Here is a 16,863-nt window from a genome sequence, read left to right on the forward strand (position 1 = left end):
ATGAAAAAATAGAAGAAATAAGATTATGGCTTATTTGTTTAACCTAAGTTCAAGAGTTAGGTGAACTGGACACTGGAATACTCAGACGATGAAAGTGAAATTGATACATTTCTTACACCATATGCAAAAATAAACTCAAAATGGATTAACGACTTAAATGTAAGACTAGAAACCATAAAGCTCCTAGAATAAAATATAGGCAGTAAACTCTTTGACGCTGGTCTTAGCAAAATTTTTTGGGATCTGTCTTCTCAGGCAAGCGCAAACAAAGCAAAAATAAACAAATGGGATGATATCAAACTAAAAAGCTTTGCATAGTGAAGGAAACCATCAACAAGTGAAAAGGCTACCTACTGAATGGAAGAAGATATTTGCAAAAGATACATCCAATCAGGGATTATATCCAAAATATATAAAGAACTCATACAACTCAATATCAAAAATTAAACAATCCTATTAAAAAATAGGCAGAGAGGGGTTGGCCTGGTGGCATAGTGGTTAAGTTCGCACACTCCACTTGGGCGGCCCAGGGTTCACAGGTTTGGATCTTGGTCACAGACCTACACACTGCTCATCAAGCCATGCTATGGAGGCATCCCACATATAAAAAAGAGAAAGATTGGCAATAGATATTAGCTCAGGGCCAATCTTCCTCACTAAAAAGAAAAACAAAGGGGCAGAGAACCTGAAGAGACATATTTCCAAAGAAGACATAAGATGGCCAACAGACACATGAAAAAATGGTGAACATCAGTAACAATAAAAATCTCAATGAGACATCACCCTCACACTTGTCAGAATGACTATCATCAAAAAGACAACAAATAAGAGTTGACGAGGATGTGGCAAAAAGGGAACCCTCATACAATGTTTGTTCAGCCACTATAAAAAACAGTATGGAGGTTCCTCAAAAAATTAAAAATAGAACAACCATACAATTCAGCAATTCTACCTCTGGGTATTTAGCCAAAGAAAACAAAAACACTACTTTGAAAAGATATATGCACCCCCATGTTCATTGCAGCATTATTTAGAATAGCTAAGATATGGAAGCAACCTAAGTAAGTGCCCATTGATGGATGAATAGATAAAAAGATGTGGTATCTATATATACAGTGAAATATTACCCAGCCATAAAAAAGAATGAAATCTTGCCACTTGTGACAACTTGGATGGACCCAGAGGGTATGATACTAAGCAAAATAAGTCAGACAGAGAAAGACAAATACGATATGATTTCACTTATTTGTGGAACCTAAAAAACAAAACAAATGAACACAAAACAGAACAGAAACAGACTCACAGATACAGAGAACAAACTGGGGTGGCCAGAAGGGAAGGAGGTAAGGGGTTGGGCAAAATAGGTGAAGGGGATTAAGAGGTACAAACTTCCAGTTATAAAATAAATAAGTCACAAGGATGTAATGTACAACATGTGGGAATATAGTCAATAATATTATAATAACTTTCTATGGTTACTAGACTTATCATGGAGATTATTTCGTAATGTTTAAAACTGCAGAATCCACTGTCATATACCTGAAACCAACATAATATTGTATACTTCAATAAGAAATAATAATCCTAAAATAAAATAACAAAAAAGAAAGTGAAATTGGCACAAACTTTCTTTAAGCAGTAAGACAATGCATAATAAAACCCTTCAAAATGATTACACGTTTTGATCCAGTGATTACATTTTGAGAACTAAAAAAATAATCAAGGATGTTCCAAGCTTGATGTAAAGTGATACAAATTGCTTGGGGGGCTGGGCAACAGGGAAAAACATAAATAGGCAATTCTTTAAGAAATGGTGATACATTAACATGACGAATTATTCAGTCATTAAAAATCTATTATAGAAGAATATTTAATGACGAAAATATGCTCACATCAGATTGTTTTAGGGGAAAAAAAGAAAGATTACAAAACAATAGGTAGAGTGTCACCCAAAGTCTGTGGGAAACACATGTGTACATAGAAAAAACCTAGAAGGATGGAAAGTAAAATATTTACAGGGATTTTCCTCTGAGTGAGAGGGTTCCATGTGCCTTTGGAATTCTCCCATACCATCGTCCGCATTTTTGGTGGAACTGGCTAGGAGTCAAGACACACGGCTCAGCACTATCAATCTGGAGAGTTTTTTTCTTCCATTAACCTCCCAAACAAACCACGATTTTTCTTTTTTCCTTTTTTTTTTTTTCATTCTCATAGAAAAGGAGTAGAGGTGTTAGGAGGCAAACTTGATTCTCGTCACTTTAATCCAAGTGCCTGTTTTTATCAAGGTGTAACCTCATCTTATACATGTGTGTAGGTCCCTTGAACAAGGCTGCAGTTTCTGGGGATTAGAAATCACAGCTTTGCCTGTTGACAGGGGCTCTCACAGAGGCAGCTCAGAGTAGCTTCTCCTTTCCTAAGACTAACTCTGCCCTGGGCACCTGTGTAAGGAGGCTTTTGTCCCGCACACTCTTTGCCTCCACCCCCTGGGGGATGCTATTAAGTCTTGTGGAGTCTGAGCCTCTGGGCCTGAAAACCATCTGAGGAATGAGTCTCAGGGAAGTTCTTCTCAGTTGCTAGACTCAGAGGAAATCCAAAACCCTGACAGAATTTTGACTCCTGATTCTGAGACCTGCCGAGGAGACGCTGTGCTTTGGCTGCTGTTTGTCAGCACTGGAAATGGGGGACATGCGGCTCGAGGGTATCTCAAGCCAGCAAGTTCCTATTCTATAGAAAATACATAGATGGTTGTCAGAAAACTCGAAGGAAAGAAGGTCTACTTAACGCCCCTGGTTTCCCCCAGAGCTCACCCCTTGAACTTGGGAAGCGTCTGTAGCAAGCCTTGTGGTTAGCGCTCCAGGGCTATTTCTGAGGTCATCAAACCAGCCAATGTCTTGCCCCAATATTGCTCTGAAACCAAATTTGCGTAGCCTTTTTGTGAGGAGTTCTCCAGATTTAGCAAAAGCATACCCCTAAAACAGAAAGGAGTCTTTAGTGATATTTTTAACATGAAAAGAGGAGAAATAGCTAAATTACTAACTAAAAAATAAAATTCCTTACCTGCAGAAATTGAGTGCAAAGGGATACACAGCCCATTGCTACAAAGAGCAGGCACACACCATTGATCTGTGACCTTTGTTCTTCTTTATCAGGAAGTGAAAAAGTCTTTGCAAGATGGTGAGCAAGGAAATAACTTTATTATCAAAAATAATACCGAAAGAAACAAATTCAAATGTTTAAAAGAAATTTCTCTTAAGCCTTGGGTTAAAAACAGTTTCACTTTAAACAAACTAGTAATTAAACCAAAGTTAACTGGGAATTTGTGCATTTTAATTCCATATGGGGAAGGAAGCCTGGTGAATGAAAAGCCATAGTTAGGGTTTTTGTCTTGTTTCTTTGCCTGATGTAGGCAGTTGTTTTGGTTTTTCTTTGATAGAGATGAAAAATATAATGAAATGCTTCAAGTCCTTTATGTAATAAGGCGAAGGAAAAACAGGAAGGAAGGAAAGGAGGAAGGAAACAGGGAAGAAGGAAGGAAGGAAGGAAGAAAGAAAGAATGGAAGGGAGGGAGGAAGAAAGGTGAGGAAGATACTTGAGAATCTGAGAATGTTATCTGGGACAAAATTCAAAGTATTGTTACGACCTCTGTCTTTCTCAAATAATAGATGCAATAAAGATGATTTTCACACTCAGGTATCTTACCTGTTATAAGTTTTATAGATTATATGTATACAAATAATACAATCGTTAAAGAAGCAACTAGCTATCAGGACACTGACAAGTTTGTATCCATCTGAGACTGAGGTTGTTGCCTCGACATCACTAGAAGCTGAAAAAGTTCCCCCCAAAAACTCATGGAAATTGAGGGTGTTTTGTTATTTTTTAGTTTATAGTAAGTAGTAAGCTATACTCATAAGCATATTGTGAACTGTCAGCCACGTGCTCCAGTAACTGACTGGGGACCATGCAGTTGCAGGAAGACAATGGGAAGAACAGCTGCATATTCTACCGACATTGACCTACAGTGACACAGATTTTAGGTACAATAAAACCTTCCCAATTCAGACTAAGGGAGGCAACTGTGAGAGTTCAGAAAAAGTATGCATTAGAGAGCTGTACAATAAATCCCTATTTATTGTTCTGAATTAATTTGAGTAACTAAAACAAGGCCAACAAGCAGTTGCTCAAAAAAATCCCATTTATTCAATAAACATTCATCGAGTACCTGCCATATGCCAAATAAATCTCCTGAAAGCATTGTGCACCATTCCACTGACAAACGTGAAGCAAAAATAACCTGTTCAAATGATCACAAATTCCAAAAGTGGTGGGATGGGTTCTACATTCATGAGATCTACTGGTTTCTAGGACAAGAGTTTCTAGAGCCTTCATGGTTCTTAACACAGATGAAAGTGGGCTCAGAAGTCACCACAGTCATTCTTCCCAGCATGGAATAACTCGCGTGTTTACAGGGTTTGCAAATTCAGGGGTTTAAAGACATATTTCAGTTTGGTTTTAAATATCCCTATACGGATCTCCTGCAGCCCCAAGCTGCGATGTGACAAGTCCCTTTCCTCCCTACAGGTCTCCTATCATAATCCTGGACTGTAGAACCACAGATTAGCCAGCTCAACTCATTTTACAGATGGAAAACTAAAGCCCAAAACATCGAGTCTTCTGTCCAAGTTCATTTAGCTAGTAGTTATTATTGGATAAGGAAATGCCTATTTTTAAGATTCCAGTGCAGTGGTTTTCTTCTGGACACGTTCTCCTGGTTCTTGGTATTACCCATCTTCTCAGTGTTAAAAAAGAATGTGTGGCTAATGTTAAACCCACACAACTGTCCAGTTCAAGATTGGGCATCTATCTATCCATAATCTTTTTTCACAAAATTCTCCTCCATGAGTTCTTTGTACATTCTTGTTGAAACGCAACCCAATGGGCTGCCCGTCCATAGGTTCCTCTGTTCTTAGACTAGCTGTGGTTTGAGCATCCGTCTGTGCCATTTTTGTAATGCTAAATGTGCCTAAGGATAAAATGAACATTCAAGAAACTCTTAATATTTACCAGACGCCAAATGTGCCACTTAATTTAATTTGAGAGAATTTCCTTAAATTAGGATCCTTAAAACAACCCAGTGAGGTAGATTTTCTTGCTCCATATTCTAGATGAGGAAACTAAGGCTCATCAAGGAGAGGCCCCTTGCCCAAATGCACACAGAGAGTACAGAGCAGAAACTTACTACAAATGCAGGGCTGGCTGACTCCAAAGTTCATGCTTTTCCCCAGCATGCTACATCCAAATTGCTGTGCTTGGAACATTTGGCACATTTTCCAAGTCAAAGAGACCCAGGGAAAGCGAATCAGATAAATTATGCCTTACATGTATACTAAGACTTCACTAGATTAGCAACCAGGTTTTTAACAATGCCCAATCATTTGCTGGGTCCGCGTTCCCAAATGTGGTCTCAAAACACCAGATGTGAATATTGTGCCCTTTAGATATGTCAGAATGAAAATAGCACAATTGAAAACAGACTATTATCCGATTCGTGATTATACCCTATGAGATGAAAGCATCGTGAATCTGCTGATGAATATGTGATAATTATGCTAAGAGACAAACAGAAACAATCTTCTTTATCAGAGAGAAAAAAATAGTAGTTTGTTTAGGTTCATTCTCTTAGCAAATCCAACCATATGAGAACAGTATCCAGGAGCAAACTTTGGATCTCACTCGCTAGATTCAGCTACTCTGGTCCTGCAGCCCTTAAGTGAAAAGCTCCATTGCTCGGGCTAAGTCCTTCCTAGGACTTCTGGTGGTGATCAGAAGAATTGCCCAGAATACTCTCACCACCAGTATCTGGTGGGTGCTCTAGGAAGGCAGGGGTTATTGATGAATCAAGTGTTTTCTGACTTAGCCATTTCATAGACCACTTAAGCTGGACGTTTGTCTTAGAAATCATCTTTGTCAATCCTTCATGTTATAATTGAGGGAACCGGAGGCCCAGAGAAGTGGCATGAGGTGACCTCAGGGCATACAGTACTTGATAAGTAACCAGCACAGCCAGTTTCAGAGTAAAGGTCTCCTGACAGGGAACCCAGGACTTTTTCCACAGCAGCTCACATATAGGGTTTAGGTGCAGTTAGATGAGTATATTTCTTAGTCCGCTTTTATAAGAGAGAAATGATCAGCAAAGATGCTGACAACCTGGATTTATTTTAAAAGCAAACACCTAGAGCACAGTCTTGGGTCTTTATGGATTCAACTCTATCCCCCATGCCTTCTACAGCTACATCAATGCTCAGTGAGATGCATTTCCAGAGCCTCTCCCTGCTAGAATGTCAGCTTTATGAGGGCAGGAAGGGGCTCTGGTTTTCTCCTTCACAACTCTGACCCCAACATCAGCAACAGTGTCTGGTAAACAATAAATGATCAATAAATATTTGTTGAACGATGAGTGGATTTTTCTGTTTACTCTCTGTCTTCCTCATGGACCTGAATCTCCATTAGGGAAGGCACCATGACTGATACTGCCCTCCCAAATTCCTAGCACTGCATCTAGGGGAGATAATCAACACATATCTGTTGAATGAATAAACGACATTTCTATTATATTTAGTATATTGTAATTACTAGGCATTAAGAGATATAAATTAATTATTTCAAATATTTTCAGCATAAAATTTTTCACATAACCAGAAATTCAATTTACCAGAGTTGAAGGTCCCTATGTTTCCAATTTCCTACCTCCCTGAAATTAACATGATTTCCTCACTCACCACAAGGGGGCAGTGTGAAGACTGAAGCCGTGGCTGGAGCCTTCCCCACAAAATTGATTGTGTTTGCAGACTATCCACCTCTTTCTTTACAACCTATGCCTGTGGGAACATTTTTCTGGTCAGGACTTCTACCAGAGAGGTGGCAAGAGAGAGATGTAGAAGGGGAAACTAAACCTTAGGACTCTTACTAAGCTCTGACGGTGTGTCATGCTGGCAAATCCTTTAGGCTAGGCTTCAGAAAACTGGGTTCTAGTCCTGGCCCCATCACCTAACGCCTGTGTCACTGAACATGTCAATAAAGTACTCTAAATTCTAGGTTTGCCTCCATGTTGATCTCACAGGATTTGCGTGTGTGTGTGTAAATTTCAACTAAGAAAACATGATAGCATTTTGATAGCTAATTTTGCAACGATAAGCTTTTATTAGAACCTGGCTCTGCAGTCACACTGTCCGGCTTTGAATCTCAGAGTCCACTTCTTGCTATCCTAAGTTCTCTATGCCTTGGTTTGCTCTTTTGTAAAATGGGAACAATAAGAATACCTACCACAGGTGGTTATTAGGAAAGTTTAGTGAACTATTATATATAAAGTGCTTAGCATTTAATGAATGTTTGCAGTTATTATTATTATTTTATTATAGCAACAAAGTCAGATAGAGAATACCAAAACTCCTAGGAAGTGAAAAATTGAAATAAACTTATTCTTTATCCATGCCTTATTTTACTTCTCTCTTCTTTGTCCTGTTTCCTCCTCACCTCCCCCATTTCAATGGTGCCATCAGCAGGAAAGCAAAGAATTATACAACATGCACTAACATCTGCTATTATGAATCAGACTTTGTACCTCAGCTGTTCAGCAAGATCAAAATGGCCCTGAAATCCTTTCGCATTATTCAATGAACATGCTTTGCATTATGATTTGGTTTGCATATAGGTAAATCGCCCTCTTCTAACACTAAATTTGCAGCCACAGTGCCATTTTTTACAGACATGATGACTCTACGAGTGTCCTGCCAGCCCAAATGAGTGCTCAGCTTCGCCTTCTTACCTTCTGTGTGATGGAGACTCGAGGCCTTTTTAATCCTTTAGAGATGAAAAAAAAGAGCTAACCAAAAAGAGCTGAATACGTTAAAACAAAGAGCCAACCTACCAAAAATGACACTATCTACTGATGGAAAAACAAAAGGTATGAGGAGAATAAAGCTAGTCCAGCCTTTTGCTTACCCCAAGAATCTGGCTGAACAGAAAGGCATAGACGGGTGTAACTGTGCCATTGACAGCTGCACCCACGGTCCCTACCAGCATGTAGGGCCATTCCGGAGCATTGAATTTCAGAATCCTTCTAACTGGGGCAGGTTCAACTTCTTCTTCTTCCACAGGAATGTCCTTGTCCTTGAGGGGAGAGAGGGTTACAGTAGTCATTCAGAAATGTACACACAGACATTCTGCATCTACTCTTCTATTACACAGCAGACCACTCAGCAGCCACAGATTTAAGAGTCATGGATTGATTGGTTATGAGTGACCTCAAAGATCTACGAGATGCAGTGATTGTTATTTTGTGAGGAACAGTCTTGAACTGCTTGAGACCATGCTATGACTCGGAAGGGACTGAGCCTAGAGGGAGAACTCATCTGGAGGTGACCTTACAGTTCTCATTTCATAATCACATACGTATTAACTCTCAGGGAGTAATACATATGTTGGATCTTTCAGAAAAGGAACCCTCTAATTTAAAAAAATTTTTGTGCTTTAGTGATATTTACATATTTGAGGACTTCTGAAATTTTCAAGATATGCCCTTCCTAAATATCAAAGCTCTTTAATCTAGTAACTGGCTAAAGCTCTAAGGCAGGCCAGTGTATCTGAAACAGGCAAAATAATTTAAAAAATTTATTAAGTGCTGTCAACAATTATAATTTACATGTTTTTTGTAGAGTTTTTCTTAATGAGTACCCAGAAGTACATGATAACCCATTTGGACTTCTAACTTCTACATTTTCATCACAAGGAGTAAAAATTATTTCAATATTTCCCTATCCTGATCTCTTTAGTTGCATTAAAATGTCAGAGCTAGCAAATTTTTATTCTCTTGAAGGCAAATATTATTTCCAGAAGTCTATTATTATAACCATCACTTTTCCTTGCTATAGATATTACTCAGTCTATAGGCCCATTTATTCAATGTTATCAAATTTATTACTCACTTTGTTTGAGAAAGGATTTTAGATGGTTTATATAGATCTATATTGAATTTTTTTTACTTTTTCTATTAAAATATACTAAAAATATGTATAGCAAATTGACTACAAAACTATTAGTTAGCACTCTCTTTCATTAACATGTAGTAATTTACCCTTTAGACAGCTGAATGTCAGGAACAGACAATAGTGAGGAACTTCAAATACTTTCCTTCGGTTTACAAAGTCAAAGACCACGTTACCAATTCCATTTAAATATATGTCTGGTGTCATGTCCATGTCATGATAGTTGCAAGCCAAACAGGATAGAGGAAGGCAACTCAGCTGGTGATGGATTTGTTAGTGCCTCCATTTCAAGTTCTCTCTTGGCCCGCCCTCAACACTTGGACTTGTCATTACTACTCCCTCATGCAGCAAAGCCTTCTGTTCAATGATTTCATCTCTGACAGCTTACTAGCTCTAGGAAATCAATGCCAGAGAGAAAGAAGCACACCTAGGAAAGCATGAGTGGAACAGATGTAGAAAGAACGGGGTTCTTGGATGAGCCCCTTACGACCACCAGTGTAATACACCACCAAACACTTTAGCTCTCTGGGGCTCAATATCTCATCCTCAAAATGACAGAGTTGGACTAAGTTGTTTTGGGAAGGCAAGTCTATATCAGTCTCTGATATGTGCTTCTGCATATCTTGTGAACAGGGGCACTGACTACCTTTGTTTAGATTATTTTTTCAGGGATGTTTGTGTAGCAAATAGCCTTGGAGCACAGAGATGGTGCCACCATCCCAAGAAAAGAGCAGGTGTGCTTATTGCCCATTATAAATGAATCAGGTGCCTTAAGCCTGGGATTTCTTTCCTGTAACACATGCCCCTTCACTTGCTGGTATCATCTAGCCCTCTTTGCATCAACTTATGGGAAGTAAGCATTGGGCTGGGAAAACAGTGCAAATGCTGTATTCTGGCTACTGCTCTTGCTGTGAGTAATAACGTCTTTTGTCTCTGACATAGGACTCGTGTATTCTGCCAGCATCCATGAAACTGTGGCAGGCTAACTTGATAGTTTGCAAAAGAGCAAAATATCAGACCCTTTACAGTTCTAGACAGTGGTTGGTGTCCAGATGTGGGTGCATACTGACTCACGTGGGTCAATGATCAGATATACAGGTTCTTGTGCCCCATCACCAGAAATTCTAATGTAGTAATCCTAAGTGTGTATCTGTATTTTAAAAAATACTCCCCGGGTAATTCTGGTAACAAAGCCTAGTTTGTGAGATCCTCAGTATATGATCTTCAAGACTCCTTCCAGCACTAATTGTCTAAGATTCCACAATTACACATTTTGAAAGTGTCAGCTGTGTTGTACCCTGTAAGGGCATTAAACTCCAACATTCCCAGAACCACTGCCCTACAGGATGATCCACTCACAGCCTGACATGACAGAAATTTTCCTGGCCTTCTGATACCTGAAAGTAAACCTAACTCTAAACAACAAAACCTAAGACATTTAAAAGCAATATGAAGTAACTTTTGTCAAGTAGTTATCATTCCAAGATAAACTAACAAGAGGCAAAATTTAATTAATTTGAATACAAGTTTGACTTTAAAGAAAACTCTCCCCCAAGCCCAAAGGCGATGTGATTATCAAGTCTGAATGATGCAAAAACTAGGAAACCTGTCTCTGAGTAATTGATTTTTAATTGACATTTATTTGATATAGCTAAAAGAATAATAGAAGAATAAAAGAAAAAATATAATTGAAGTCATTATGTATAGAAGGGCTTTAATCTCTGATTTTGCAAAGCTAAAGACGTGTTTACTCATCTAAAAGCTAAAGATGAATTTATTCATCTTCCCTCTATATATAAAGGGAGAGAGAGAGAAAATGGCAAAAGTCTACATGTGTTTCAGCACTGCGGAGTTCCTGCCCCTGTTGTAGCAATGTCAAGTTGCACAGTGCTCTTTTATCACATGTAAAGAAAAATCCTACCAGCAACTCCAGTGCAGGGAGGAGGACAGTGGCTCTTGCTCATCTTTGCGTTCCTACCACAATACCGGGCACATAATAGGTGTGCAATCAATGTTTATTGGATGAAAGAACGAATGAAGCTTTTATGCCCATGGTGCATACATGCAACAAAACATTTACTTGAAAAAATACTGATGGCTCCCCTACTATGGAGATGGTTCAATGAGAGACACTGGACTTTTCCCAGTTTCCTTCCCTCCCTCTCCTTGTGTAGGTCAAGTGAAAATAGAACTTCCTACTTAAATATTATGTCTTGCTTTCTCTACTTTGTTACACTGATTTCATCATGACAATCCCCAGGGGCCTCCTGCCTCAATAATGGCTTTAAGATTTGATGATAAGAAATGGTAATTATGACAAGGGAGCAGAGAGTCTCCAAATGAACAAATACTGATAGTCATTTTAATGGGTCCTGTCTTTGTCCTCTCTCTTAACCAATACCTAAAGCCTATCTTACAGTTAGCTGTAACAAAGTGATGGGTCTCTAATATTTGACCTTGACTTGATCTCATATATATTCTACCTTGTTTTTTGGTTTTCATGAAAGAGATGCCTAGATATCAGAGACTAGAACCTCTAACCTGCAGGTTTCCCCTAATCCTAAAGTTAACTTTATCAGCATTATGACTAAGATCTGACTCCATTTATGGGAAGCACGAGCACAGGTTGGAGAGCAAGAGAGACAAGCTGTAGTTTTAGTTCTGTCACCAGCTGACTATGAGATCTTGGGTCAGACACTCCTCAGATTTTGGAAGCACAGACTTATGAAAATATCTCTTCTATGTTTTCAGAGTCAAAACTCTAAGAGACCACAAGATGGAGATAACTCCTTTATGTAAGTAATCCTTTTGCACTGCAACATAAGACAGAACATCTCCCAATTAAAAGAAGGTAAGGTTAGAGCTTCCCCAACAAAATGAGGAAAAGAAAGGATTTCACCAGGACTTGTGCTTGCAAGACTTAACTATTAAAGTACTTTAAAAGATACTTGGGATTAGAATAACCCAGATATTTAAAATATTTTAAAATTTAGTTGGATTAGAAATCCCATAAGTTAAATTTTATTAACCCTAATTCTGTTGTTTCCTTTTTAAAAATACGGAATTCTTTAAATCTAAGAGACTCCAATATAATTGTCACACAAACAAGCAATATTAATACAAGCATAAGACGTTCTCCTCTTGGAGCTCTAGCAAAATCGTGTTGGCTTTCCTGTCATTTTTTTCCTTCTTCTTCCTTTTTCTCCCTTAACTAGAGAGAGAATATAAAGTGGCATCTTTTTAAAATTACAGTCGCTTACATTTAATTGAATTGTTCCATTCTAATTTACAATGCTGATGAGTAGAATATTATATGGAGCATTTTTATTTCTCTAAAACTAATCTGTATATTTGATTGAGGTTTCCTTTTATTTCAATGACTCCCTTCTGAGTTTTCCCTGCATCATAAGAACTCTATGGGAATCGATGTCCAGGTCTCCGGGAATCTAATTGTTCTCTGCAACTATGCTGGGCCATCTACCAATTTCAGCAATAACAACAACAAAATCAGATTTTCTTTTCCTTCCTTCCTAACTCTCTTGCTTTTATTGTCAAACGTCTACCTAGAAACTAGAAAGAAAAAACATGAAAATGCAAAAATTGAATATGATTGGTGCTATTATGTTTGACAATTCAGTGTAGTGCTTTGTCCCTTCTCCCTTGAAGTTCTATTAAAGTCCATACATAATGCATTTTGTAGTTATTAGTGGCAGCACCATGGACATAAATGAAATACCCATTTCAAGAACTAGAAGAGGAGCCGAATCGTTAATGGCAAGACGCAGTAGACAATCATGCTTAGAGAAATACATTTCTCTCATTGTGGTTCATCCTGCTGCTTCTGAGAACAGGTGTTCTTCTATGAAATTTATTTAAACCAACTCTATTAGTTATGAGTCCTCTATTCATTCATTACTAATACGTGAAAACTGAAAGAGAGCCTTAACAATCCTTCTACCATAGTCACCAGATCATAAGCAGTACTGTACTTTTTTCCAAATTTGTCATTGTGAACCAACGTTTATAATTACTTCCAAAATGAATTCTCACATTGAAATTTTTTAAAGACACTTTGCAATTACATCATGCATAATGGATGTGCTTGTAATTAAAATACTCTCTGACTTATTTGCTTGGATAAATCTTGTGGTTTGGGCTTTATTTTATTGTAGAAATTCAATTTTTCATCCTACTTCTAAAATCTCCTGATGTCCTGCTAAGCGCAGGGCACTGGGCTAGGTGCCCAAGTCCATACAAATACAAATAATACTTAGTCATTCACTTTGGAAACTTTTAATTTAGTAAGGGGATAAGACAGCATGACCTCAAATGAGGCTCAGTAAGAGAATTGCCATGAAAAGACTCAAATGAAGAGTAACGGGGGATGGATGTGAAAGCATCAGGGCTGAAGAGTGAGGTACAGTGATCAAGGAAGGCTCTCAGGAGGAGGGATGTTCTCCTTACCTGAAAGTTAGACTGTGCCCACAACAGCTTCGGCTACTTGCATCTTTATGGAGAAAGTTTTATATGGCTCTAGGAGTTGATTCCTCTCCCATCTCTTTAATTTTTGTGTTATTTTGAATTATGTTAAAATTAATAGTGTTAGTTTTAAATGCATTCTAAAACAATTATTATAAAATTGTATGAAGTAAACAAATGTCCATAAGACCAAACCAGCCCCCATTAATTCAAAATTTGTGATGACTTGTATAAGGGCTAGCCTTATCAAATACCTTTGTTGACAAGACAATTCAGGCAATTATAATTTAAGAAAGAGATTTACAAATTTGAAAAAAAGTTTTCAGATATCCTTAAATTGGTGCCTGACCTGTCTGTCTTCTGCAGGAGTAGACTTATGATCTATAACACCTACTGGAGGATCATGTACCAGGTAAGAAAGCTGAGACTTGGAACGCTGCCGGATGGAAGATCTGTAAACAAACAGAAAGATGAAAGAATCTGTAGACTGTGGGCAGGCTAGAACAGGACTCAACTAGTGTCCAAGGTTGCATCACATGTGTCAAATAAACAGAAATGTTCACTAGGTCACATGGTAACCAGATAAAGGAGCTTCCTTGTTAGGTTTCACAAACCTCTTCTTAGGGCAGAGCTAATCAGGTTAGTTGCTGTGGGTCCCAAGCTAGACTTTGATTCAGAGTGTACCCAAGAAGAGAGAAAGAGAAGGGTGTTCAAGTTGTCCCACTAGTCCGCCAAAAAAAAAAGTCTAAGACTCAAATCCATTCCAAATCTACATGGTTCTGCTAATTGCTATAATGGCAGTGGTCCATCGGCTTTACCTCCCTTCTGGTTGTAGGTTGTAGTTTTGATCTCTTTCCCTTTCTCTGTCTATATTTCATGTTTACTTTAGCATAATGCCACGTGGATACAAATGAGCTAGCTGGAGGAAATAGGGCCCCTAGTAAGATTTTCTCCAGGCTATGTACCACCCTTGGGGATGCACTTAGTTAACAAATATCTTACTGAAATATAATTTAGCTTCACCTGTTCGTTCATTCATTCATTCATTCAACAGAGGCTTATTGGACACCTACAACACGCAAACCATTGCCAGGTGCTGGGGGGATACAAACACTGGTCAATCACAGACTTCTCCCTCAAGGAACGTAAAATCTCATAGATGAGCAATGTGTGCACCCAACCCTGATGTAAGGAAGAATGTGGTAAGTGCTGTAAGGCAGGTTTGAATAAAGAAATGTACGGCAGGCATTACCATGAAAGGCTTCATGGAAGAGGCGGCTAAGGTAGGATTTGGGTATTTGTAGACTAGAGAGGGAAGAGCATTTCTGATTGAGAGAACAGTGTGAACAGAAGCACAGAGGCAGGAGAAAACAGGCTTACTGATTACATACACTTAGTACGAGATAGACAGGAAGCGATTGGTTCGGTTGCTTTGGTTTTTTTCCTGAGACTTTTGGGAAGAAGACTCCTACTCTCCTCTGAGTTAAACTTGAAAGTGTGCAGCACTGGGAGCTGCTGGCAATTATGTCAAGACCCTCAAAGTAAGAAGCTTCCTGAAAAATGAAGCCAATAGTGAAAACAGGTAGAGTTGAGAAGGGAAGAGGGAGAATCTGTATGTATCTTGGACGTATCATTGAAGCCCCAGCCTTGCCTGAAGCCAAAGCATCCTTGGACTATTTAGTTATCTTAACTGATTCCCTCATTTTAAAGGTTAAACCAGGTGGGGTTAGATTTTGAGTCATTTGAAAATAGTCCTAAGTGATAGAGGCAATGCTGAAGACTTTAGAGGCAGGCAGTTACGTTACCAAAGCACGTAATCTGAAGTAATATGTTGTAAAGAGAGAGATGTTAGAGAGCAGAAGACCTGCATCAACTGTTTTAGTGCCATCTAGACTTGGGAACCATTCCCAAGTCTCTCTCTATCATTTGTATTCAGGTGAGATTAGACTGAAACAAACATCAAGGTGGTGCCTGCCTATTATATGTGGTCATCCAGCCTTCTTGTGAAGGCAGTAACACACCAACTTAACCATTTTAATTTGTTCCCACATTCTGTTAATGGCTTTGCCATTCTCTTAGTCACCCAGGTTCAACAAGGTGCATTTACCTCAAGTAATCCCTCTTCCTTGCTCTTGCACATTCAAGTTCTTGCAAGTCTTATTATGACCAGGCACGAAATCACTCCTCACTCCTACTCCTGCTGCCAGACTGGCCTCCGGGACACTCCAGTTCCCTCCCACCAGCCCCGAAACTTTACAGCAACAGAGTCGTTTCCTTGGGTTAGGTAACCAAGGTTGAGATGTCTTTTCCAGAAGGTGTGAGGAGTAGGCATGTGTCAACTGGAGAGAGCAGAGTCATGATAGAGCTGAGACTTAGGGTCATGGACCTAAAAAGCAAACTCAGAGCCTTGGAAGCCAAGGTAGGAGTATGTGGAAAAGGAGAGGGTCTCAAAATATAGTTGACTTCTTCTGGTTCTGGGCAAGGAAGACCTAAATCCTTGTCCCCTTGGATTTCTACTACTTCAGTCTTATATTTCTTAAGTCTCTCTCTCTCCCTATTCCCCAAACCCTTCCACCTGTCTAGCATAGGCTGTCCCAATGAGACTGTGGGCAGTAAGGGTGCTAGGCAGGTACCCTACTTGGCAGCCACTTGCCCCTCTTATGGTCTACCATAAACTCCAGAGTTAGGATTCTATCACACCCCTTTTCAGAAACCTATAGCATCTGCGTCTTCCTTTCTCAGAAGCTGTGCACCACTTCTCACCACAAATAAAAACAGCTAATTCAGGGAATAAATGCTCTCTCTGTTGCAACATTATTATTTAGAAAATTAATTACTGTCATCCATGAAATTACTCTTGAACCTAAAATATATTACTAAAGAGGGACTTAGCCATCAGAAAGATCAAAGCCAAGGAAAGAGGATACAAATTAACATTTCATTTGGTCATCTTTTAGCAAAAAAATGTGTCAGCGTACACAATGAGATATTTTTAACAGAGCTTCTTACTCAGACTTACAAATCTTTCTCTGCAGGAGGTTAATAGCTACTTCCTGTGTATAGATTATATTCCTGGATTTCTCATCCTAGTCATCAAAATGTAGAATTTGTGAGAACTAATGGCCAGATAGGAAATGTTTATATTAAAAATGGTTGTCTGGTCCTCATAGTGAACTGTAAGTAAACTACTTAGAATGGGTAGAATTTTGTTCATCTGAAAAGTTAAGAAAATATTGATCTTCTTGTTAACAGACCATGAGATAAACCTCCTCTCTGCAACCTTTCACCTAGTGATCAATAGAGATGCCGAGGCATTCTCTCTGTTGAAGAAATTAGTTGG

At 38.8% G+C, this 16,863-nt stretch overlaps 1 protein-coding gene across 6 annotated transcripts in view; it reads right to left on the reverse strand.

The window, feature by feature from the left end:
• ABCB11 (ATP binding cassette subfamily B member 11) overlaps window positions 1-16,863 on the reverse strand; it is an 86,911-nt gene that overhangs the window by 18,759 nt on the left and 51,289 nt on the right. For 5 of the 6 annotated variants that reach the window (XM_014860545.3, XM_014860538.3, XM_070508059.1 and 2 more), the window contains 4 exons: window positions 13,873-13,975; window positions 8,002-8,169; window positions 3,058-3,162; window positions 2,808-2,969 (listed from right to left, as the gene is read on the reverse strand). In XM_014860545.3, the coding sequence (XP_014716031.2) occupies window positions 2,808-2,969; window positions 3,058-3,162; window positions 8,002-8,169; window positions 13,873-13,975 (538 nt within the window). The other variant, XM_070508060.1, reaches the window with a different exon arrangement.

Source organism: Equus asinus, chromosome 4 (genome assembly GCF_041296235.1).
Source record: "Equus asinus isolate D_3611 breed Donkey chromosome 4, EquAss-T2T_v2, whole genome shotgun sequence".
Taxonomy (NCBI): Eukaryota; Metazoa; Chordata; class Mammalia; order Perissodactyla; family Equidae; genus Equus; species Equus asinus.